The following is a 24,604-nucleotide window of genomic DNA, read 5'->3' on the forward strand; positions in this document are numbered from 1 at the left end:
AGGAACACAGTGTTCCCAGTATAATGCAAATGCATCGATTAATTCTTCTGTATCTGGTTATATGATTTTTTTTTTGAGATTCTTCTTGTGGTTTTGAATCTGGTGCATTAGGGATTTCGAACTGGAGTTTGTTGTCTTTAAATGTGAAAAAACAATTGTTTTAAAAAGTCCAAGATCCAAGACTAGTCTATAAAAATGCAAATTTAAATATTGATTTAAAATATTTATATATTCCTCCTCTGGTCTGTGTGGTAAGGAACTACGCTGCAGATCAGTTTCGGTAAGAGACTAAGACGAATTTGACTTTTCATTGCCAGCTCCAGTTAGCTCGGAACTAAACGGAACGGTATTATTTACAGTTAGTTCCCAAACTAAACACAATAGTATAATTTAACCTTTCCAAGCACTCGTAAATTTTTACTGCTGTGAAACACAGCGATGCAAATGAATATGCTCATAGTTACTGACTTAATAACATGCCTGTGGCTCCTGAAACAATAACTCCTTATGAAATATAATAAATATATATTTAAATACAGTATACCGCAACTGCTATTTTGCTTTTTTATGACTTCAATTATTGTATAATTTTATGTGAAGGTCTCCGATCACAAGGTTTTTGCTGGGAACACGAACCACTGATGGGATGATTAATTATGATATAAAATAGTCCGTTTAGAAAGGGTAATAATACAAAATCTGATCTTTTAATCTCAGTTGGCCACAATTAAAACAAAGTTTATCATATAACTCAAATATCCCTTTGCATAAAAACATATGGCTTTGCTATAAAAATTATGACTGGAAAACACTGACCCATTAATAGCCTGCGGAGTGATTTATACTTTATTGTTCTGCTACCCTGCCATGTGACTCCGGCAACCAATGGGCTGACAGGCAGCCTTCAACTTATTAGGTGACTGTACTTCTTGCAAGGACCAAGTAGTTACATGAAATCTGCAGTTTCATAATTTCAGCAGGTCCTGCTCTGTGTTTGTTGAATGGCAATGTCGACTTCAGGGACGCTCAGCAATTATTATGTGGACTCTTTCATAATTCACGAGAGTGAAGACCTGGTGCAGTCCAGATATGCCTCTGCTCCACTGGCACCGCCAACGAGACAGACAGCCCTGAGCGAGCACCCTGAATTCACCCCATGCAGTTTTCAGTCGAAAACTTCAGTCTTTAGCACTTCCTGGAACCCCGTTCACCCTCCGAGCGCTAATAATGTGCCCACTGTGTACCATCCATATGTGCATCACCAGGCACCAATGGCAGCGCCTGACGGCAGGTACATGCGTTCGTGGCTCGAGCCTATGCCGGGCTCATTGTCTTTCCCTGGGTTACCTTCCAGCAGGCATTACGGCATTAAACCTGAACCGCTCTCGGCCAGAAGGGGTGACTGTACCACGTTTGACACTCACACGTTGTCTCTGTCTGATTATGCTTGTGGTTCTCCTCCAGCTGATAGAGATAAGCAACCCAGCGAAGGTGCGTTCTCTGAAAACAATGGAGAAAATGAGACAAACGGAGAAAAACCACAGATTGATCCAAGTAAGTGCAACTACAAGGGTAATGGACTTCAGGTCTCTGAGCAGGCTGCAGGGAGGTTGGCATCTTGGACTAACTAGATGACTAGCAGTTGTCGTTGCTCGGGTGTAGTTAGATCTTAAAGGGAACTGTGCATGTCTAAGCTCTTAAAACGTGAATTAGACCGCCTGCATGTCCAGGCACAACTCGGCCAGGCGTGGTTTCCCCGTGTACGTACTTCTGGGAGATCCTTGGGAAGCATTGGCTTCTTTTGTCACGAGTATCTTGCAAGAAACAGCCCAGGGTAGTTACTGTAAGGATGAAAACAGAAACCTCTTCATTTACTTCATTTTCTTGCAGTAAATCTAACGGCTCCATGTTAACGCACAAAATAATGCGTATGCAAACCAGGCGAATAAGCAACCGCGGCTTAATTGAGCCCGCTGTATAAGTGACTCGCTATCTCCTTGAAACCTTCCAGTGGTGACACGGGAGAAGGTCAAAATTAAGAACTGAAACGTTTTCCCGATGACATCCTAAGCTCACTAGTCCTCCCCGGGCGGCGAGGAGGAGGGACAGTCTATTTTAAAATCACATTCTATAAACAATATCCAGGCGAGAGTAGGCGGGGGCTGGGCTTTTGCCGCATGCGATTCTATGTGACCTCTCCATGTGTCTGTATTTTGATTCCATTGTGCCTAACCATCCTGTATGTCTGCTGAAATGAAAGGAAAGTCGTAAACCCTAATATCAGGCTACCTACGCTTTTAAAGTCGGGGCACCGAACTGTGGCGCGACGTGGCTTCCTCCGTCCCCTGAACTTTCTCCTGCTCTTTTATTGTAGATAATCCCGCTGCAAATTGGCTGCACGCAAGATCCACCAGGAAAAAGCGCTGCCCGTACACCAAGCACCAAACGCTGGAACTGGAAAAGGAGTTTTTGTTCAATATGTATCTCACTAGGGACCGTAGATACGAAGTGGCGAGACTCCTTAATTTAACAGAGAGACAAGTGAAAATCTGGTTTCAAAACAGGAGGATGAAAATGAAGAAAATCAACAAAGACAGAGCAAAGGATGAATAATGAGGGCACGCAGGTTACTTTTTTAAAAAACAAGAAAACTCTCCCTGCCCCCGCTCCACCCTCCCCACACAATGCGACTCTGTTCAGGCCTCGGTTTTTGTTTGTTTGTTTGTTTTGGGTTTGTTTGTTTGGTTTTTTTTGTCATGGCAAATTCTAGTCGTTACTGTACCTTGTGACAGTAGCACTGAGATGTCGGTTTGCCAGTGCTACTGCCGAGGTACCGGAATACTTTTAACTTCATAATAGGAAAGAAAAAGGGGGCATTAGCGCGGAAGAGTGTTTGTGGGCTTGTATAAATCTACCTGTTCTTCACTTACAAAGAAACAAAAACAAAAACAAAAAAAACTACCTTTTCGTAATGCACAACTATTTACGGACTGTAGAGTTTAGACTACGTAGTTAATTTAATTTGCCCTTTGCGCAGCAGAGAGAGGTCTGCTGTAATACTTGAACACTGTGTTTTATTGTGGTAATTATGTTTGTGGCTCAACTTATGTGCTTGGGTGCTGTACCAGATGTGATTGTGAAAGCTAGAATTCAATTTGAACTCAGGTTGTTTATTATAAAAGTTGCATAGAGTATAGCTCTGTAGTGTAATAAGTCTTTTCTGTATAACTAGACAGTAAACCTTTGATTGTAATATCTATCTATCTATCTATCCCCAGCTTATATATATAGATATATATCTATATATACCAATTTCAACAAACAAAAATAATAATAAAAAAATATCCGGGATATCTAAGAATTATGGTTCTCAAACTATTATCAAGCAGGTCATTTTAGTATGAAAATTTGATATATATAGTACTGTTTTTGTCAGCTGTATATATAATCTATATATTAAGGGAAAAGTAAATAATCAGACTAGCTTAAATATTGTTTTTGCACCAGTAAGCAGTTATCAGATTTCGGAGCTATACATATATGTGAAAAGGGTAACTACCTATGGTTTACGTTTTAATTTTAATCAAATAATTTGAAGCTTATTGTAATGAAGTTTAATTTTATTGATAATAAATTATACACTATAAAAAGCTACATTTGGTTATTGTAGATTTGTATCGAGTATAAAATCTGGGAAGTTATGTTTATGCAAAACATACACTGTATATTTTGCAAGTTACCTCATGGCCTACTGACCAAATTGTTGTGTTGAAATGATATTTAACTTTTTGCCAAATAAAATATATTGATTCTTTTATACTTTGTGATGTTTTAACATTATTCAGAAGGCGCTCATCTATATAACGCAACATAAAAACCAGTAGAAACTGCATGGTTAGAACAACTGTGGTGGGAATAGGCATTTATTTGATCCAGGTTAAATGCACAGATATATGAGTGCAAAACCTGTATAATAATATGTACTAATTTTCTTTGTTTAACCTAGAGAGTGCATAAAAACACCCAGATACAATGATGTAATCTAGTGCTTAGAAACATATGCAGGAAACCCTTGAAATATTATGGGGTACTTGCTTTGGAGTTAACGTATTTGAATAAAGGGTTTTTTTAAAGAACGAGACCGAAATTGTCAAGACTTTTTAGAGGGACAACAATGTAAATAGATTACACATCTTAACTTTAGTTGGCACAGTAAATTACCCCATTATAAAATGGGCATAGCTGAACTGGCTGCGAAAGGTTTGAGAAACGCTCGCTTTGCCAATATATTAATTTTAAATCCTCTTCCATATATAATGTAATGTGCAAAATATGTCATTTAAAAACTTTTGCAATCCGTTATTTTTCTTCTTTATTTGCATCTGCAAATTTTTCTCTGAAGTGACTTATGACACGTAAAATAAGCACGTTGCTTTTTACTATCTCTAAGGGGAAAAGTTTACAGACAAGAAATTATAGTATTATTTATGAAGTCTACTTTGGTCGTTGTTTTAGTCCAACTGAGAAAATGTACCTAGCAACAGGCTAGTTCAGCAAAGCCAAATACATTAAAGAAGGCTTATTAAAGAAAGTTTAATTCAGGTGAAAGTTATTTTTTTTCCAACTGAGCAACAAAACCAAATAGCAAAGATTGTGAGCCAGTTAAAGTTATCCCTGCTTTAGGCCGACATCTTACCGCCCAGAGAAGGAATCTTCCAAAATACGATCCAGAATACACGTCTGCTCAAGACCAAGCAAACCATATTTGTAAATATGTAGAACAAATGCTTTGTGAGTGTATCATTTTTAAGGCAAAAGTAACCAGAACATTTATAGTCACAATTCTTGGCAGAAGATGTTGCTAGGAAAATTCAGAGCCATACAGTGCAATAAAAGAAAATGACTGCTGTAACCGTTTATGGGGTGTAAAATGCTGCAGGGTTAAAGACAAAATTTAGGGCGCTCGCAAGAAGCTTACAGAAGTGCAAAAGTGCGGTAGGAAAATCTTTGAGCCTCACTTCTTCTTCTTCTTCTTCTTCTTCTTCTTTTTAAAGAAATCTCTGATAAGTTTTGATGGGTTATAATTAGTAAAGAGGAAATAGTTTTGTTGCACACTCACACAGAAAAAAAAGACCCTAATTGATCCCTGTTCCAGTGTTTTGGGATGTTCGGGACGCCCTCTGTTGTTGCAGACAGAGGAAACTTCAAAGAATCAGCATTAAGAGTGTGTAATAAATGACGGGTCTGCAAACTGTCTGGAATTCGGCTCTTAATGGGTTTACAACTGTCCAGCCACAATTAAGATTTTCTACCAAAGCCTTTTCATTTGTTTTGTCTGGCTGTTTTAGATAAAGCGGGGGTGCGGAAATAACTACCTTTTATTAGCCTTCCTCGTCTGAAATCTAAGCTCGAAGGCGAACGTTTATCTTTAATGTATTTGTGACCGGAACATTTTGTATAATTGCTACTCTTTTGCCGGGCAGATTATTGAAGTATTCGCTGTCGGAGACGTAAACTGTTAGCAAACTGAAATGTTCTTGCATCATTTATTATTTGCAATGTCCTAAATAGAACAGCAGATGGCAGTATTATTCCATGAAAACATTTACAAACCCGCCATGAAGCATTCTGCGAGATCACTTGAAAGCTCCTAAAATGTCGACTTTATAGGAGAATAACTGGATTTGAAACAACTAATCTGATGTTAACCAAGGTCAACAGTTCTTACTCTGGGCTTATTGTGAATAATGCATCATTGAAAAATAATATAGTTAGTATTAGACTTGCTGTGTTGCCCGTCTTAACCGCAGTAATTGAAAAGGTAAAATTTCAGTCTCCGGTTTTATCAGATGATTTATTTATTTTTAATTATCAAAGCATTAAAGCATTTCTAATTAGTTAACATAAACCTCTGACGCCTTTATACACTATTCAATTCCCTTTTCACCTTTCCTTTTTTCAAAAATATTAGATATTTTATCATTAACCCATTAATGTACAAGCAAAGTATTCCGATTTCATTCACGGCTCGTGAGAACTTTAATATTTAGGAGAAGCGGGGATTTAAAAAGTACGAACATAATGATTCGAATGTCATCTAGCTTTCTGTGAAGGGCGGAGGTGTTTTTCATACTCAAGTCCATAATGCGATTTCACAAGACGTGGGCTTTGTACGGGGAACGAACAAAGAGTCAAACTAATTCCCAAATGGAACTCTCCTTGCTGAACATACAACCTAACCGCCTTCATGAAAGAAGCGGCAAGGTTGCAAACTTTAATTTGAACATTATTTACTGGCAACTGAAATTCTTCAACAGCTGTCTTTGATACAGATAAAACACTGCTTGGGATCCTAGCAATTTCAGCTCTGTGGGACTCGTTTAATTATATCATACCGATGCTAACCGTCTGAGGCGATGTCTCTACAAATTCATTCTTAAATTCTCCGTGCCTCTTCTTTTTGTTTCCCTGGTTAATTTTAGTATTTATCCGTTTTGATTTTCTTGACTGCGTTGTTCCTCGCTAACTACTTTCAGAGAGCAGTTTAGTGGAATTAGGTTATCTTTTGTCAAATCAGTCGTGGAAACGAGAGAAAAACTAACCGAAAGAAAACTAAAGAAAGGGACCCTCTACACATGATCGAAAATATTAGTTTTATATCTTTCAAGTTAAGGAAAACGAAGAAAATGAACCTCCCCCTAGGAGTCACATTACTTAACTGGTTTTATATATTTCATTAATATTTATAAAGGCAATTTCTTGAAACCAATTCTCAAAATGAGCAAGGGATGTGAGGGTTATGTTATTTTTTCCATATCACTTTCAGTATTTTAGTATTTTTAGGATAAAATATGATTGAAATAGAACCATCACTTTCTTAGGTTTCTAATAAGCCTATCGAATGTCTGCATAGATTCGTATTTTAAAATAATTATTTGATTATTTGTCTTGAGCAGTAAAATTATACTGAAATGAACATGTGCTTATGCAATTAAAAGTAAGTAATAATTTGGCGCGATATGTCCCATTACCATATTGGATAAATTATAGTGGTACCATGTTTTGAAACAACAGAGTAGTGTTCAGGGTCACCGTTACATCAGAATATTGCTTAAGACACAACCGATAATCGTGCAGTGCTCCCAGGTTGCGTGTAACTTCTGCGCACCATTTTATCACTACCTTTTCCATTCTGGGGAAAGCTCAGAATGTCATAAGTCATAGTCCGGCTCTTTACTAGTAAAAAAGAAATAAATTCTAAGGTCTTTTTACAACGTAGGAGGATATTGTGATAGCTGAAAGCGTGCGATTTACTTGTCCACGATTTTTTCTTGAATGTAATAATTCATTAAAATGGAAAGTTGCAGTTTCAGAACTATGCTAAAGCACTATCCAATGCTGTGTAGAACGCAGCAGATTGACATGTTTGAGGGTCTATTAAAGAGGTAAAAAAGAAAAGGAGGACTTGTGGCACCTTAGAGACTAACAAATTTATTTGAGCATAAGCTTTCGTGAGCTACAGCTAAGGCGACTTTTGCCGAATAGGTGCGGGGAAAACACTTTCCTGGGGCTCCTGGTGTGTCTTATTCAGTGCGAACTTGGTGTGAAATATTAATATTGTTTACAAGAGGTGACATTGGAAAGATGAAAGGAAAATAATCAAAGGTGGCGGTATCCATGTTTAATATCCTGATTACTTTTAAGTATGTTTTAAGAAGCGAGACACACTTAAATGTTCTTTTTAAGGCTCCTCTATAAAATCCTGTCTTGCTTTATCAATACCCAAGTCTAGACATTGGTTATGTTTGCTGTTTCTTTCTTCTTGCATCTTGGTATGTTGTCACCAGAGGAGCAATTTATTGGTCTAATGCCGTCTAATTCAGCCTCTTTGATCTTCTTAGTAGTCTTCTTGGTCGCTTCGCATTCGTTTAACTTCTTGGGCCTTTATTTCTTTCCAGAAAGTCTGTTGGGATTGTAATTCTTCGTTTTTTGTAACTAGCTGTAATGAGGAGTAAGATTTCTGAAGCAAAATAAAGAGGAAGCTGTTTATTCAGATGCTGGCTTTAGATTGCTAATAATAACCTGGTTTGTACATGTTTAGCTGTTGACAAATATCTAGACGTAGTCACAACGTTTGCATACTCTTAACCACAAACATCTAAATGACTTCACTTTAGTCAATTTCACTTGTTTTTCTCCGTACCCTACATGGGATTGTTGCAATATTCGCACGTAAACAGTCCTCAAGCGTTCTTTTTTCCTTAGGTTTTCAAAACGTGAACTCTAGGGTCCGTGCGAAATATCGCCAAGAACAATTTTAAATGGTGAGAAGTTCTTTGTACACAGGGCATTAAACTCTATAATTTAAAGGAGAATTTCCGGGGCAATTCCATTGTGCTTCTTCCAGTTTATGATGTGCAATATAGCAGGGCAGTAAAAGCTGTCTTTACCAGGACTCCCTGTCTGAGAGAAGGAAACCCATTTTATGATCCGTTTAAAGGAAGGGTACGGTGCAGCATCCTCAATGGAAAGTCATTCTTATTGTTGGAAAGCGGAGTGTTTAGAAAATGAGGAAAGTTACCCGTGATCTAAATGTAACGTTGCTGTCTCCGTCTTCGGATAGTAAGGTAGGTACATTGAAAGGCAAAGAAGGCATTAAACAATTAGTTAAGATCTGAAGCCCTGCATGTGTGACTCCAGGACTTATCGTTTTTTAAAAGGTGTTCAGACGAGAGGTGTCCTCTTTTGGGGGGAAAGTGGAATTATTCTGCTATTAGACGTAATGAATCCGTCAGGAATACAGTCGTAACAATACAGATTTAGCAACAGAGTATTATAAATAAAAAGCGTGATCGATATATTAATTCACCTTTGAAATCGGAAGAGATGAACTAAATTTCACACACGAGGTTCGGTAATGTACGCGTGTCATTATTATAAGAGCCCAGGAATATCAATATTATTTCAGAATTGTTATCCAGCGCTCGCTTCCTCCTTTGAGACATACTGGTTTGCAAAAGAGTTAAAAGCGGATTTCTGGAGCAACCCCATCCTGATCCATTTTTCCGAAAGCGATTAGCAGAATGTAATATCTCAGTATCTCAATACATCTGTTAGAAAAGTAGGAAACGCAATATATACTTATTTCACTACTGCAGAAAAATAATGCATGCGTGAGTAACAAAATTATTTAAACTTGTGTGTGTGTGTGTGTGTGTGTGTGTGAGAGAGAGAGAGATGGTTTCAGTTTACTGCGGAGTCTTTTTAATGTGCAAGATGTGCTTCCCCCCCAAACACTAAATATTGATCAGCTGAGCACTGTAGCTTTTATTAAATGGAAAAGCCCCCTACGCATATTATAATATAGTCCAATGCTATGCGATCTCGACTTGGATTAAAAAAAAAAACAGAAAGAAGAAGAAGAAGAAAGACAGAAAATGAGGAGTAAACTGAGAGGCAGGGAGCAATATGTGCGCAGCCATACCTAAACCAATACAGCTCTAAAATAGAGAGATCTGCATCGCACAACGTGCGGTTTAAGTTTCATAATAGAATCAAATAAATCTCTGTTTATTTTACTTACTATACTTTATAGGGATCTTACAAAATATCATCTACCATGTGGCACCCTTAACCAAAAGCCCCCTTGTCTTTAATTTGTTAGACATATATTTGATCCTCTTCCCCTTCCATTATAGGATACTGTGAGACACCCTGATCCATACCACCTGTGATGCAGGAGGAGATTGGAGGATGGGGTCATATGACTGGTCACGTGCTGGAGGCAGCTCAGTCCAAAAGAAAATGGGGTTTGGTGTAAATCTGGGGGTGTAATGTTATCATATATCACGCTACCTCGTAAAACCGACACTGAAGCCTACCGGACAACAAATCACAGGTCAAAATTATGAGTTCTTCGTATTATGTGAACGCTCTTTTTAGCAAATATACGACGGGGGCTTCTCTTTTCCAAAATGCAGAGCCTACTTCTTGCTCCTTTGCAACCAACTCTCAGAGAAGCGGCTATGGACCAGGGGCTAGTGCTTTCACCTCCTCCATGCCTGGCTTGTACAATGTGAACAGTACCATATATCAAAACCCGTTCTCTTCCGGATACAGCCTGGGCTCAGATGCCTACAACCTGCATTGTTCCTCTTTTGATCAGAACATTCCCGTTCTCTGCAATGATCTAACCAAATCCAGCTGTGAGAAAGCGGAGGAAAGCAACCTGCACAGCCAGGCTGAGGCTAATTTCCGGATATACCCCTGGATGAGGTCTTCAGGTATGGGGAATGGAGAGGGCAAAGCTATGGCAGCCAGGCAAATGTGTAGCCGAAATTACTGTCAGCACAGCCTTTATGGTTTTAATTATAGCAGAGGCGCCATTGCGTAGGAAGCCCGTGGCATTGTATGTAAATGAGTATCATAAAACTTTTTATTGCTCAATTAATGGGTTCTATCCTCGTAAATTTATTTAAGTCAATTTGCTATGGAATTTTAGTATTGCGTTTATTTGTGCGGTTTGATATAGAAATATGGAGAGCTGGCTATGTACTCTGGGACCCCACACGGGTAAGTGTTCCCACCCCCACCCCACCCCAACAAAATGTACAAAAATCATATGTGGTGGAAAACGGAGAGGAAAGAGAAAAAGAGGGGCGCTAAAAAAGGGACGAGAGACTATTTCAGGGGGCAGGGGTGCTCTAGCTCACGGTTAGTGTGAAATGTGTCATCTGCCTTTCCTGGGGATCAGGGTCTGTACACGTGTGTAAAAAGGAAAGGGACCTGGAAAATGTGAGCTCCGTTCTTGAGTCTAATGCTAGTATGTGTTTATAATCTGTTAAAAAGCCCCTGGAATGAATAAATAAATAAATGGAAGTTCCAGACCCTGCTTTTCTTTTCCTTTGTGAAACACTAAAGTCTGGATGACGCTTCAGAAACAGAGCCGAGTGTAAAGTTCATCCTTTAGGAAGCAAAATGTTTTTGTCTTTAATGTTTTCTCTCCACTTTGGTATATTTCAGAGAACTTTAATTTGCCATGTTGGAGCTGGGCATGCTGTCTGAGAGAAATGCCTTTGTTAGGGGCGGGGGGAATAAAGGAAGAGGATTTACTCCAGTTGCTTGGATGGCTGTTTGTAAATTCCAACTTTCCATCGAACTGATTATCTTCAGGTTTCTGGCTAACTTCTGTGCCTGTTTGCCTGCTTTCAGGTCCAGATAGGAAGCGAGGTCGGCAGACGTACACCCGCTACCAGACCCTGGAGCTGGAGAAAGAATTCCACTTTAACCGCTATCTGACTCGCAGGCGGAGAATAGAGATCGCTCATGCTCTGTGCCTAACTGAAAGGCAGATCAAAATCTGGTTCCAAAACAGGAGGATGAAATGGAAGAAAGAGCATAAAGAAGAGAGCTCCAGCACCCCAGCGACCAACGAGAACACGTCAGCAACAGCGTCTGTGGAGAAAGTGGAAGAAGAGGAGGAAGAAGACGAGTAAAGCTCCCATTTGATGAAGCAATCTCTAGTATTATGTATGCACGTGACAGTTGTAAAAGCTCTCGTTGAAAAGACTCACTGTTTTATTTTAAAAATTTTGTTCCCTTTAATGAACATCTTGAAACCGAGCATTTTCAAACATTAAAAGATCCCCTTACTTGTCTTCCAGTCCCCACCTCCCCATACTGCGCACATTTCCTGTCCAACCTATTTGGAATCTCTCATAAGATCATCCGAATAATTTTATTTTCGTTTGCCCAAACCTTGGTGTGTTTTGTATGGGTACATTTGCGTGAGAGAACTGCTACTTGCACATGCAGAAAAACGTTAACTTCCAGCATAACTACCTGACTCAATTAGTCCCAATCAGTTGTTAAGGGGTAAGTGCATTAGGGTCACATAAAAACTACCTAATTTAGAATCAATAGTTCTGCACTTCCTGTTTCCTTTTATTTAAAAAGATCACAACAAACAGGCAACATTAAACAGGAAGTGAAAAAAACCCCTGTAAAAATAATGAAACAGAAACCACTACATCCTACAACAATTATTTGTACTACCTATTTTCCAGACTACCTATTTCTTGCTCCGCCTACCTATCTTCTAAACTATACTGTATTTTATTAATCAAAAGAAGATAACATACTAATGTGAATTGCAGAATGCTTTTAGAAACTTAAGTGTAGTCCTTTGAAAAGCACGCATCAATGGCTTTGGTATATAATTTGGTACCGAAAATACTGAATATATTTAAATTGAAAAATAATATATTTATTCCAAAGCAATTATAAATGAAAACCATATGCTGCAATATAGCTTTCTTCTCAATCCTTTACTATTCCGAGTGAAGAAGAAAACACATACTAATATTGTACAAAGCGCTTTAATATCTTCTGTTGGCTTCTACCTTTTGAAGTACATTGTTACAGGCCGTTTTGTTTTCTAGGCTCATCCTACTTAATATAGCGGAAAATGTTCTTTAAAAAGTGAATTAAGACGACCATGTTAGCGCCTCTCAAAAATCTTTTTGTCCTGATTTCAGAATGTGTTAATATGTAATACCGTGAATTTTCCTACAATAGCAAATACTGTATATTTAAACGAAATTTTTGTCATTTATATTGTCTTGAAATCATTTGTAAGATCACGTCATAAACTGGGAAGTCTGTAATTAAATTGGTAACTTTGTAGCATGATGTATTGTTAAGAACTCTGTATAAATCCTTAATGAAGGTTTGGCTAAAGTTTATTCATAAATTGTATGTTACAATGTGTTTCGATGTGTTCATTGTGAACATTTGGATATGCCGTGTAAGTATTGGCAGTGGAGAAAAAATGTATGTGAGCTTTCTTTGGAAGTGATACCGTGTTCAAATATCTCCCACGATAAATGTGTTTTATGTCACACAGGAAATAAATATGCTTGTTGACAATGAATTGTGTTTCTTTATTAGGGAACAGTTCAAAAGAAGCATAAAATTTACACGGCCAAATAAAGAAATTAGATCAAATATACCATTTTTATCCGCAATCAAACCCAAAAATTCATAGGCGATGAATTATTAGGAATCAGTCAATTTCTCTATCTAGATTTTTCACCTGAGTTGATTAATTAAGCAGAGATCATTCCTTAAACAAGAAGCTCCTATGTGCTTCAGTGAAATCTTCAAATCACGGTAGGCATGAAACCTAACTGTACGCAGGCGGAAATCCGCGTTAGCAGAATGATATTTGATTATAGACGCAAACTGCAGTGCAAAAGTTCAAAATGTTGAAGACAGGTGTGTTTCTGCGTGTCAGTCCTATTAGGGCAATAGAAAAAAATGTAAAATCAAAACAAATAACCTAATCGAACCGCCTATACTTAAAAATATACTCCCTGCCCATTATTACAACTCGTAAAACAGATACCGTATTTTCATATAGAATTTAAAAAGATCATGCATGAAATTCTCCTTAGAGGGCAAGAAAAAATATAGCTATAATGATACTATCATCTGCAGAGTAGTTCCCTAGCCCTGCTGTGTTCAGTTGCTGGTAAATGCACTAATTGCAATTTTAATAAAATTAGAACAAACTCTAGGTCTTTTAGAACTCCAGGGCTGCCTCTCTGGTAAGATGGCGCCTCTCTAAGACCTGCCTCTTCTTAGTGATGAGGAAAAGGCCATAAATCCGTTGTTGTTTATGAAAATTTACAACTTTGCAATACAACTTTATGAGTTGCTCGGTTTTTCCATTGGTCGCTGTCGGTCATGTGGATGGTAACCGTGAACATGAACTTTTTTATAATTTCCCTTGCGAGAATAGAGCTGCATTCTTTTGCTCAGCTCTGTCCTGCTTCGGATCTCTCTGGCTTTCAATCCCCCATTTCATTTGTTCTTTGTAAGGCAATAGCGAACAAAGTGTATGGAGGTTCAGCATAAGCAGCCGCCTAGAACACAGATCCTGGATGGCAATTTCCAATTCCTCCGCTGGAAGGTGTGGCATATTGGATTCAAAGCACTGGAGTGGCAGATTTTCAACTTGCAACCTGGCTAATTTCCTGCTTCTTCTGGCACCAAAAGGAGGGCGATTCGTCTCCTGTGCAGCCAAAGCGACAGCTGTCAAAGTAGCAGGGGCTCCTGCGAGCCAGAACCTAAAGGTGAGAAACGTATGTAACACTACCATAAGCAGGGTAACATTATTTTAATACCCATATATACTTACATGGGACCGATATATATATATATATATATATATATACATATATATATATATATATATATATATATAAAATAGATATAGTAGACATGAATTGATACCAACTTTATATTTAACCAGTGCATGCAAAAAATTCAAGCGTTTGTTATTAGCAAGGCTGAGGTGAAATTTTAATAAAGGTATTTTTAAAAAGATTTGCTATCACATTCAGATGTGTATTATTATTATTATTTTGTAATTCAGATTTATAAAATCATATCGAGTTTCTTTGCCCAAGAAAATGTATTCATTTTGTTTCCCAGCATTAGCAAATGCATTTGTGTTAATTGCAACTTAGAATTTTTTAAAAAAAATACACTTACAATTTCAGAAAGAGACCAATCGGCATAATATCTTCTCATTCCATAACATTTCCAGGCGAGAGAAAGGATATTTCTGTAACAGCAGAATAGAGGAAATATGTGTATAGGTTGCTTTATCAAATGAATCATTGCATACAGTGTAACTGTGTCACGTCATGTGTTGATCGGAGCTTGAACAATATTACAGACATTTTTCTACATACGTAGTTTATGGATGAATTGTATCTAAGGCTAGATTTTAAGCAATCAATCCTACATCAGATCCTGAAATGAAGCTTTTTCGATGTCAATTGAAGAAAATAAGAGGTACTCTGTCAATTTAGTTATGTTTTTGAAAAAATGGAACACGGTGTTTGGGGGGAGGGGGGGAAACAGATCTGGACCCGGACTATTTTAGTCAGGTATTGGCATAATAACGTGTCTTTCACCGAGCTGGCGTTGCTTCCTATGTTTGTGTTCTGGAAACCTCTGCATTGGTTCAGGTTTCTGCTCCTGCAATATCTTGATATTCATTACGGTAATTAAGAATGAGCTGTGAGTGCTTTAGATGTTAACACCGGTGTTGTTTGTGTTCTCCGGGCTGATAAAGAATTACATTTGCATTGCATTGCAGTATCTGCAGTGAGTGTCGGATTATTTATGGCGGAGCGAGAGACTCTCAGTGCTGCCACTGTGTGGTGGAAACAAGGCGATCCAAAGGCAGCAGCAAGTAAAAGGCTAATTGTCTGCAATCCTCTTGGAGAAATCCTAAAAATTCGGCCTACTTAGGGAAACCATTCAAACTCCACCACGCAAGGGCTATTTCTAGGGCGGGAAGGGGGGATTTTTGGTTTTTTTTTTTAAACTTTGATGTGTGTAGAATGTAAAATGTCCAAGTGTGACTTGGTTTGATGGGATAAGATTGAGGCTGCCCAGTGAGGTTACTAATACGAGTTCAATCTAAACAATGGTTTGGATTTCAAGAACTGTTTGGATTATAGGCTATTAGTTAAAGGTTGTTTTCTATTGCGCCTCTGCATATGAGAAGGATTTGTGAGTGGATTTAGATAATATGTGAAGGGGGATGGGTTAAGCTCAAGAGGGTAACTGCCCCTGCACCTGTACTCTAGCGTTGTTCGAGTGATGGAGTCTGTTGACTGAAAGAAAGAAAGAAAGAAAGAAAGAAAGAAAGAAAGAAAGAAAGAAAGAAAGAACAAGCCGCGTCTTGTTCAAGCGCGAATCCCGTTTTTTCAACTGTGTGCTGACATTTTTCCATAATTAAGAAATTAATGGGAGGTGCAGGACTGCTTACTTTGTCGCAGTTGCAGAAGTGCAGTGGTGAGCTTTTCCATATTCACTTTTCGAAGATAAATGTTCACATAAAGCTGCTATTCAACCTATCTGGCTGGGAACGCTGACGGTAAAAGCTTTATGGTGGCAGGGTTTTTTTATTTTTGGTTTTTGAATGTAACTGAAATCACGATTGCCATGCAAATTGTTTCGCTGTTACTGCAACATACCCTAACCATAACAAATGTGTATTTTCATTTATTTTGCGGTGTAGTGCGGCGGAAGCAACTGGGAAATATTTTCATTTGTTATACTGAGACATTAGAGATTTTGACTGTGGCTAGAACAAGAGCCGCCGATTAAGATCCCTGGGCAAATCATTTTCCTCCCATCCCTTTAAAAAAAGATAAAATCAATCTGAGACCGACATAATAAAACTTAAATATTTATAACCCTCTCATTTTTTCGCGATGAATCCAGTGCGTCTTCAAAGAAAAGACCTCAGACCACAACTTTTTAAAAGAAGTACGGGCGTTGGATTTTTGTATTCACTGAGTCTTAATTTTCATGGCAAGTTTCCGGTATAGCTTCTGCTGAAAAATTTCTCATATTTAAAAACCTAATTTGTATTCACAGTTTCCCCCAGCACATCTGATGAAGTGAGCTGTAGCTCAGGAAAGCTTATGCTCAAATAAATTTGTTAGTCTCTAAGGTGCCACAAGTACTCCTGTTCTCCCCCCCCCCCGCCCGCATATAGTACAAATTCTTCAGGATAGGGATTCTTCTGTGCAGCTACACATAATGTTCAGCTGTTCCCTCGGTGCATATAGTTTTAGTCTAGCAGATGTGTATATAGATTAAAGTGGGAGAAGAGAAAGGGGGAAAAAATAAAAATGGAAGGTAATCAACATCTCAGTGTGAAAGTCCAACTGAGAACGTTAACAATACCAACTATTGAGGAGAGATGTTTTAACTCACTACTGTTTTATAGGTACCGTAATCATCCTCCGGAAATGAGACACGGAACCTTCCAACAACAACAAAACTCACGTTACCAAAGCTAGTTTTGGGTGCTACAGGAAACAGAGTTAGGACAAACTCCAGCACGTTTAAAAATCGGCTGTTCAGTCTGTTGTCATAGTCACGTATTATGAGTAAACACAGCTTGGAAGGAATAATCTCCTTGTTATTTTTAGGAACTGCTGGAGTCGGCTGAATTAAAAGCCTTTCTGTGCATTTCATCTGCTGCTGCTTCTGCCCTGGGCCAAGGCTTATATGTCCTCCAAGTAGAACAGTACACGTTAAGATGTTTGTTAAAACATCAGCGGGTAATTAAATGATTAGAAACAACAGCGAAATCGGTTTGCCTCTGCACGTTAGCATGGCTATTTTCATTAGGAATAATTCTACCGCTACAATTTTAAAATCGTCGTTTCAGATACAGCAAAATACCCTTTTTGGATGTAAAGAAAACAAACACGGGTAACTTTATCTGACTACATCTTGTCCGGGAGCTCTGGAAACCTGTTCCAACCTCTGCCAGTGACTCCTTTGAAACACACATCTAAATAAATAAATAAACCTAGGAGGCCACCATGTCCTGTCCGATCCATAATCTCCACTTTCATTATCTGAGTGTTCATTAATGCACGAGATTCCCCTCAATAAACAAAGGAGAATATGGCTCAATCCGAACACAAAGGCTGGATTCTGAACTGGGGCGAAGATGCTTGGTGCTCAAGCTCGGGAGGGAAATATTATTTGGGGGCTTTCAGTAGATTTAGTTTAATAAATTCATTTTCTTTGCACTGTGTTAAGAAAACAGATATTTGTTTACAAAGTCGGCCAGCTCAGATGCCATCGCTGATTCATTCCCCTTCCACGGATTTTAATTGCTCCGAAGTTTTCAGTTCTAACATCAATCATCCTCTACCTTTCCCATAGGAATATAGAAAGGACGGGGGTAGCCAACCCCCCGGGGTGGGGAGCGAGGGGGAGGGGAGTTCGCCGTGTGATGATTTGCATATCTTCCAGAGTGAAGATCCTAACTTTGGAGAGCTGCCCCTTTTTCACCAGCTGCCACAGGACACTGCCCCTGGGGCGCTCGCGGCCGCCGCTGGCCGCACTCTTTTACGCTTTGCAGTTTGTTTGTTTTTTACAGTACCACTCCCTCCTCATTCCCCTCCCCCCAACATGTCCCACCTCCCACGTTCCCTTAGCCACGTTAAAGGTGGTGGGGGGGGGGTGTGCGTGTTGCCATCCATCTGTCGGGTGTGCGGGCTCGGGGTTGTTTGTAACTTTGCTGGCTCGGTCGCTGCGGGTCCCAGGGGAGCGGGCTCCACGTTGCGCTCCCATTGGCCGCCGAGCCGTCAGCTGGTGCTATTTGCTGCTGTCGCTTTTGGCGCTCGGCCATCCAGAAACAAACCAGTTCGATGACTACTAATAGTTATAGCCAGATGTACTAATACACAACAAATCACAGTCCTGGAGAGGGGAGAGCAAATGAGTTCCTATTTTGTGAATCCCACTTTCCCTGGGAGCCTGCCTAATGGCCAGGACTCTTTCCTCGGGCAAATCCCCCTTTATCCAGCTGGCTATGATGCTCTGAGGCATTTCCCAGCTTCTTATGGGGCAACAAGCCTGCAGGACAAGACCTACACCTCACCTTGTTTTTACCAACAGTCCAACACGGTCATTGCTTGCAATCGGGCATCCTATGAGTATGGAGCCTCGTGTTTTTATTCTGAGAAGGACATAAGTAGCGCCTCTCCCTCCGGCAGTGGCAAGCAGAGGGGACACGGTGACTATCTGCACTTTTCTCCTGATCAACCATACAAATCCGACAGTGTGCAAAGCAAAATTTTAAATGAGGAAGGCAGCGACCGGAAGTACACGAGCCCTGTTTATCCCTGGATGCAGCGGATGAACTCCTGCGCTGGTAAGTCATTTGAATGAAATAAAGAGAGAGAGAGAGTGAGAAAAGTTTCTTTGAGAAAGACTTTCAGAAAGGGCGTCCAAACTGTCGGAGAGCAATGACTCCTGCGAGGTAATGTGTAACACGAAACCTTTCCAGGTTATTCCAGCCCTGGCATATTGGCAGCCTTAAAGCAGTTAGGAACAATCTGCTCCAAACTTGGCTGACTTGGTGCAGTTTCTTAGTAATAACTGAAAAATAGGTATTCACAAATTACTAATAATCATCCCTGCCCGAAGAAACGTCTTCTTCGCTCCTTCAGTGTCAAAGACTGATGTAAGGAACATGCCCCCTGTACTGCCTACCCCCATTTATTTGTAGGACCCTCCCAAGCCCATTAGTATACAAATATTGGTTATTGAAAGCACGTTTTCGGACAGTGTTTGAACATTTACAAATCACCTCGAATTTTGTCTCACGTAAAGTGAAGTTTACACAACAGGACAGTTTTGGGATGGGAGCAAATAGCACTTGTGTTGAATAAGCACATCGCCTTGTTTACTTCAACTGTTTCAAAAAAATAAAATCTTCCCTCACCTTCCCCCGAATTATCTCTTGAAAGATGAGATCATGATTTATATTTATTTGAAAAGTTAACTTTTAAAAACATTTTTTATTTTGAAGAGCCCTTTTGCATTTGAATGCACCATATTCAGGAGCAAATGCCAGGGGCTGTTCTAGGACCTTTAGTTGCTTCTATGAGCTTTAATTATGATCATACTTAATTACAGTTCTGCTATAGTTATAGTAACTATAATAGTTGTATACATACTCACACATATTTGAGTATATCTCACACATATATGTATATATAAACGTTTTAAATATTTCTCGTTCATTGGGTAAATGCTTGTCCCAATAAATATCTGTATATCAGAATTATACCTTCAAATATGATAATGATGCTCTTCTTCTTTTAGAAATGTTTAATCAGGAAAACTTCTGAAAATCAGAGTAGACACCCCTGTTGTGATTGCCTCTGCAAGAGGAGGCGCAATGCCACTGACCACTATTTCTTAACTTGTGATCATTGGGCCTTGTTCAATGCCATAATTTTGTCTTTACTTTTACAGGTACAGTGTATGGAACACATGGGAGACGGGGGAGGCAAACTTACACCAGATACCAAACGCTAGAGTTAGAAAAGGAATTTCATTTTAACAGATATTTAACCAGAAGACGACGGATTGAGATTGCAAACGCTCTCTGCCTTACTGAACGACAAATTAAAATATGGTTTCAAAACAGGCGAATGAAATGGAAAAAGGAAAACAAATTCCTACATTCCACACAACCCAGCAGTGAAGAAACAGAGGAAAAGTCAGGGGAGTAGAATACTGCTGAATAAAAGTTACCAGGCCTTTTCCTTTTTAGCGTTTTTTTTCTTGTGTTCCTTCTGCTACTAAAATCCTATAGGTTTTTCACAGTCTGTTGACTCCCAAAGGCTTGATTAAAATATATACATTTGCAATCAACTGAGAATTTATTTTAAAATAGAAGTATTTGATTTAGAGCTATGTAGGGTATATGGTCACCTTTTCAAAGCCTAGATAACCTTGCTTAAAGTAATTCAGAAAAAAACCCAGATTATAATTATAAATGTTTTAAATTGAGCATCGATGTCTGTATGAATGTCTCTGATACGACCGTATGGCTGTAGGCAACAGATAAGTGAATAGATTTTTGTAATTGGAAACGTTCATACTATGGAATGACGCCTGATTTAGAAAATCCTGGTTTGATGTCTTTACTAACCCAGGAGTCTTGTTCTACTGTGTTTGGGATTTTAGGGTCTCTAGAAAAAAAAAGTTTTACACGTGTATACGAGATTTAATTAACACAGAGAAGGTAACGGCATTTTTTAAAAAAATCGATTTACAAATCCTGACTATTAACTTCCATTAAAATCGAGGACGAATCGCAGGGAGATTTTAAAATGCCCCGAGCTGATTCCTCTAAACTGAACAAAATCTGCGCTGGTATTAAAGAAAAAACTATGAGTTAAACTTTAGAACGGGGAAATAAAAGGTTTTGAGGCGGGCAGATTTCTGCGGCTCCTGATGTGGCACAGATAGTAAAGAAAGCTTTCACTGAGCAACGAGAGGGTTTTAAACATGCAGTACGATTGTGGGAGTTTCAAAAAGTTAAACATCAATGGTCTGTCATGTTAAATCGTGGCTCTTCTTTCTATCTTTATTAACTTTCGAGATTCCTAGCACAGAAGACTAAATAGGTAATAGAAACTAGCTTCTAAAATTATTCCAAGTAGAGTTCTCTTTCACTGTCCAAAATACTTGCAGTGAAAATACTTACTAATAGATACGTATACGTGTGTGTGGATATGTGTACAGTATGCACAAAGACCCCTTTATTCGGAAGGCAAAACTATTTGGGTTACCGGTCTGAATAGTCCCAAATCGCGAAAATTTTAATGTCAAATGACCGCCACAACATTGTATTCATCTGAAAAAAAAGACGCCGACCATAAAACTATACAGAATTTGACCCCCACTTGGAAAACTACTATACAATATTTCTTTTTAATAGGTATCTGCCATTTAAAATCGTCAGTACAGCTTTTCTTCAGCGACTGGAACACAGGACTGTAATTGATGCCTGTGTGTGAGGATTTCTATTTTTCCAATAGGCTTAAATAAGCATCACCCTAAAAAGGGGTCGAAGTTATTTCTGTATTTAAAAATCTATAGCAGAGCAGAAGAGGAAGGAATTAAAGAATAAAAGGAAGCTATTGAAAATGAAAGCAAATGTTTTCCTCAAACTCCTGCCTTATTGCTGGACTTGTGGTCTGCAGCCGATAGCCCGTTACAATTGGTACATACTAATGGAACTGTGAGAGAAATGCAATAATTTTGCTATAATGGGCTGTAACCTCGAGTCGACCCCAGCCCTGCAGACCCTGACTGGAAGCGTGAAGATCTAACTAGTCTCCAGAGGGTGGCGCAAGAGTCCGACTGACAATCAGGAGCTGGAAGCGGGAGCGCGCCTTGGGCGCGCGCGCCAACCCTCCAGCATCCACCCAGCTCCCCCATTAGTGCACGAGTTTACCTCTAGAGGTCATCAGGCAGGATTTACGACTGGACAACAAAAGCACGTGATTTGAAGTCGTACCCCATATTTGGGTGCCTACGTAGGAGGGAACCAAGTACATGTCCCAGTCATTTCCATAATTCATCATAAATTGTGCAAGGGTGCTATAGACGCACAAAACGACCAAGAGCCACAAATCAAGCACACATATCAAAAAACAAATGAGCTCTTATTTTGTAAACTCATTTTGCGGTCGCTATCCAAATGGCCCGGACTACCAGTTACATAATTATGGAGATCATAGTTCCGTGAGCGAGCAATACAGGGATTCAGCGAGCATGCATTCCAGCAGGTACGGGTACGGCTACAATGGCATGGATCTCAGCGTTGGGCGCTCAGCTTCCAACCACTTTGGTGCCAATGAAAGATCTCGCAATTACCCAGCCACTACCACCTCTGCATCGACAGAGCCCAGGTATAACCAGCCTGCAACGTCTTCACATTCGCCTCCACCTGACCCTCTGCCCTGTACCGCCGTGGCCACTTCGCCTGTCAGCGAGAGTCATCACGGGGTGAAAAACTCCATAGCTAACTCTACCAGCACTTCGTCCAATTCCAGCAGCAGCACTCACATAAGCAGAGAGGGGGTTGGCACGTCGTCTGGCACTGAGGATGACACCCCAGCAAGCAGCGACCAGGCAAGTGCCCAGAATGACCAAAGCACAGCTCAGCCTTCACAGCCCCAGATCTACCCCTGGATGCGAAAACTGCACATAAGTCATGGTAAAGCGTACCCTGCTTTTCTTTAAAGAGGCTTTAATGTAAAATGCGTGGTGGCTGGGTGGATGTGAGTGTGTAGCCTGATCAGACCCCTGTGCTTGCACGGTGGGGAACGACAGTTTCGTAGGCACGTTAAAAATGTAAATGTAGCAACCCTAACTCAACAAAGTCTACACAACTCGGGGAGCAGAGATATATCTGAATTGGGAAAATGTGAATAGTGCTTGTCACGGTGTGTAATTTATTATGAGGACTGTCCAGTGGAACAGCGTAACTAATTATATATATATATATATATATATATATATATATATATATATATATATATATAAAGAGTTTAGCAAAATAGTGAGGATGGGAGTTTTCACTGGTAGGAAGTCAGAAAAAAACAACAACTAAGGGTGAGGACCGGGGGGTATGGGAAGGCTATGTGGTTGCCTTCTGCTCTATAATTAAAAACAACAAACAAAAAACGTGCCATGCCCCTTCTCATTATGAACCAGGAATGATTTTGTTAGTTACAAAGCATTCTAAAACTAAATCTTGTGACAGATCTGAATGTCCTTGCTTTGCTCGCCTATGTCTGAAATCCCACCTAGCCTCAGATCCACAATGCATTCATCAGCTTAGCTCAGGATTCTGTTGGTTTACTCTTCTAAAAATGTCTACAGAAAAGGTGGTACTTGTTGAGCATTTATCAAAAACAAAAACAGGACCAAGAATAACGGTACTACTGATGCTCTGGGCTGCTTTAGAAAATACAGAAGCAGGTCGCTGGGAGAGACTAAATCATTCACTTTTCTGTTACAGACAACATAGGGGGACCAGAAGGAAAAAGGGCTCGGACTGCTTATACCCGATATCAGACCCTGGAGCTGGAAAAAGAATTTCACTTCAATAGATACCTGACCCGCAGAAGAAGGATTGAAATAGCACATGCTCTTTGCCTCTCAGAGAGACAAATAAAGATCTGGTTCCAAAACAGGAGAATGAAATGGAAAAAGGATAATAAGCTGAAAAGCATGAGCATGGCAGCTGCAGGAGGGGCTTTTCGTCCTTAAGAAATTGATCAATTAAAAAGTACTGAGCAGTATTAGTTGACCCTGCGCATAATGTCAGTACTAAGTTGACTTTCTAAAACTTCCTTGTGTTACTTCTGTGAAGAAACCTTGTTCTTGTCGCCCTAATTCATCTTTTAATCATGAGCCTGTTTCTTACCATTATATCGCGTGTATAAGTAGATCTGCTTCCCATACATTTCTTTGTCTTGAATGGCTTTGTCTTGAAAATTTAGATGTTTTAACTTATTTATATGAAGCGAGCTGTGTTACTTGAAGTAACTGTAAAAAAGAGAGAGAATTCCCCTCCTTTAGTACAAACGTTATGTGTTGCACTCAATTTGCTTAACTGTGCATGTGTGTTTAAGTGTTAATAACTGTATAGCTCCAAGCTGTTAAAATATTTTTATTCAAACTACCTATATAATTCTTGTGTAATTAATTCTGTTGTAGAGGTGAAATGATGAAATACAACTGAACTTGTCCTACGTGTAGTGAATAGTGAATCTGTGACGAAAACTGTGATTCCAAGCAGTATGTCCTTGCTGTGCCTTTGTATGACTCTTTGCACGAACTCCTAGAAGTGGCTCTTATTAAGCGCAGCATCAGTAATGTATGTTTTTGTGAACAAAGTTACAAATATAGTCAAAGTCTGGCTGTTTGAGCAAACTGTGATCAGCTTTTTTTTTTCTTTCTTTTTTTTTTGTATTTGTTTTTTTAAAAAAACTGACTGGAAACAAACAGACAAAAATAAATAAATAAACTTTCTATTGTAAGTTTTCGTGATCTGATTTTGAAGCTGTACTTCCTGATCTGGTGCTTTTTTCTTAAATAGTGCAGATTTTTGTAATATTTTACCTGGATAGGACCTTATGCTACATTTTGCAAATGATACAAGTGCAATTATCCGACACCAATC

General features: G+C 39.2%; 5 protein-coding genes across 8 annotated transcripts in view; all 5 read left to right on the forward strand.

Annotated features, from left to right (window-relative positions):
• Positions 1 to 948: 948 nt before the first annotated feature.
• HOXA9 (homeobox A9) lies at positions 949 to 3,817 on the forward strand. Its single transcript, XM_038393070.2, has 2 exons — positions 949 to 1,554; positions 2,375 to 3,817. The coding sequence occupies exons 1-2, from the start codon at positions 1,002 to 1,004 to the stop codon at positions 2,611 to 2,613; spliced, it is 792 nt and encodes a 263-aa protein (XP_038248998.1). The 5' UTR covers positions 949 to 1,001; the 3' UTR covers positions 2,614 to 3,817.
• Positions 3,818 to 9,667: 5,850 nt separating this feature from the next.
• On the forward strand, positions 9,668 to 12,927 carry HOXA7 (homeobox A7). The gene is made up of 2 exons (XM_038393217.2): positions 9,668 to 10,283; positions 11,212 to 12,927. Exons 1-2 carry the CDS (start codon positions 9,908 to 9,910, stop codon positions 11,493 to 11,495), a joined length of 660 nt encoding a protein of 219 aa, XP_038249145.1. The 5' UTR covers positions 9,668 to 9,907; the 3' UTR covers positions 11,496 to 12,927.
• A 1,070-nt stretch (positions 12,928 to 13,997) lies between these two features.
• On the forward strand, positions 13,998 to 20,208 carry HOXA6 (homeobox A6). Of its 3 annotated transcripts, none has more exons than XM_043509135.1 (3): positions 13,998 to 14,135; positions 17,022 to 18,763; positions 19,873 to 20,208. In XM_043509135.1, exons 2-3 carry the CDS (start codon positions 18,328 to 18,330, stop codon positions 20,130 to 20,132), a joined length of 696 nt encoding a protein of 231 aa, XP_043365070.1. In that variant the 5' UTR covers positions 13,998 to 14,135; positions 17,022 to 18,327; the 3' UTR covers positions 20,133 to 20,208. The 3 variants fall into 3 exon arrangements, with proteins under 3 accessions (XP_043365070.1, XP_043365071.1, XP_038244807.1); XM_043509136.1 differs by having other exon boundaries at positions 14,052 to 14,144; XM_038388879.2 differs by lacking the exon at positions 13,998 to 14,135 and adding an exon at positions 14,569 to 14,862.
• HOXA3 (homeobox A3) overlaps positions 13,998 to 24,604 on the forward strand; it is a 46,812-nt gene continuing 36,205 nt past the window's right edge. Inside the window, exon 1 of one of the 2 annotated variants that reach the window (XM_038388874.2) lies at positions 13,998 to 14,135. The gene's annotated coding sequence lies outside the window, so the exon portion shown is untranslated. The remainder of the gene's footprint in view (positions 14,136 to 24,604) is intronic. The other variant, XM_043509132.1, reaches the window with a different exon arrangement.
• Positions 20,535 to 24,461, forward strand: HOXA5 (homeobox A5). The gene is made up of 2 exons (XM_038388878.2): positions 20,535 to 22,630; positions 23,438 to 24,461. The coding sequence occupies exons 1-2, from the start codon at positions 22,069 to 22,071 to the stop codon at positions 23,686 to 23,688; spliced, it is 813 nt and encodes a 270-aa protein (XP_038244806.1). The 5' UTR covers positions 20,535 to 22,068; the 3' UTR covers positions 23,689 to 24,461.

This window comes from Dermochelys coriacea, chromosome 2, assembly GCF_009764565.3.
Source record: "Dermochelys coriacea isolate rDerCor1 chromosome 2, rDerCor1.pri.v4, whole genome shotgun sequence".
NCBI classification, from domain to species: Eukaryota; Metazoa; Chordata; order Testudines; family Dermochelyidae; genus Dermochelys; species Dermochelys coriacea.

Excerpts from the sequence above, each read along its gene's own strand:
- HOXA9 (XM_038393070.2), top strand. The coding sequence starts at position 1,002 with ATGGCAATGTCGACTTCAGGGACGCTCAGCAATTATTATGTGGACTCT. Across the intron at positions 1,555-2,374 it reads AAAACCACAGATTGATCCAA|ATAATCCCGCTGCAAATTGG; the intron begins GTAAGTGCAACT and ends CTTTTATTGTAG.
- HOXA7 (XM_038393217.2), top strand. The coding sequence starts at position 9,908 with ATGAGTTCTTCGTATTATGTGAACGCTCTTTTTAGCAAATATACGACG. Across the intron at positions 10,284-11,211 it reads CCCCTGGATGAGGTCTTCAG|GTCCAGATAGGAAGCGAGGT; the intron begins GTATGGGGAATG and ends GCCTGCTTTCAG.
- HOXA6 (XM_043509135.1), top strand. The coding sequence starts at position 18,328 with ATGAGTTCCTATTTTGTGAATCCCACTTTCCCTGGGAGCCTGCCTAAT. Across the intron at positions 18,764-19,872 it reads GCGGATGAACTCCTGCGCTG|GTACAGTGTATGGAACACAT; the intron begins GTAAGTCATTTG and ends TTACTTTTACAG.
- HOXA5 (XM_038388878.2), top strand. The coding sequence starts at position 22,069 with ATGAGCTCTTATTTTGTAAACTCATTTTGCGGTCGCTATCCAAATGGC. Across the intron at positions 22,631-23,437 it reads AAAACTGCACATAAGTCATG|ACAACATAGGGGGACCAGAA; the intron begins GTAAAGCGTACC and ends TTTCTGTTACAG.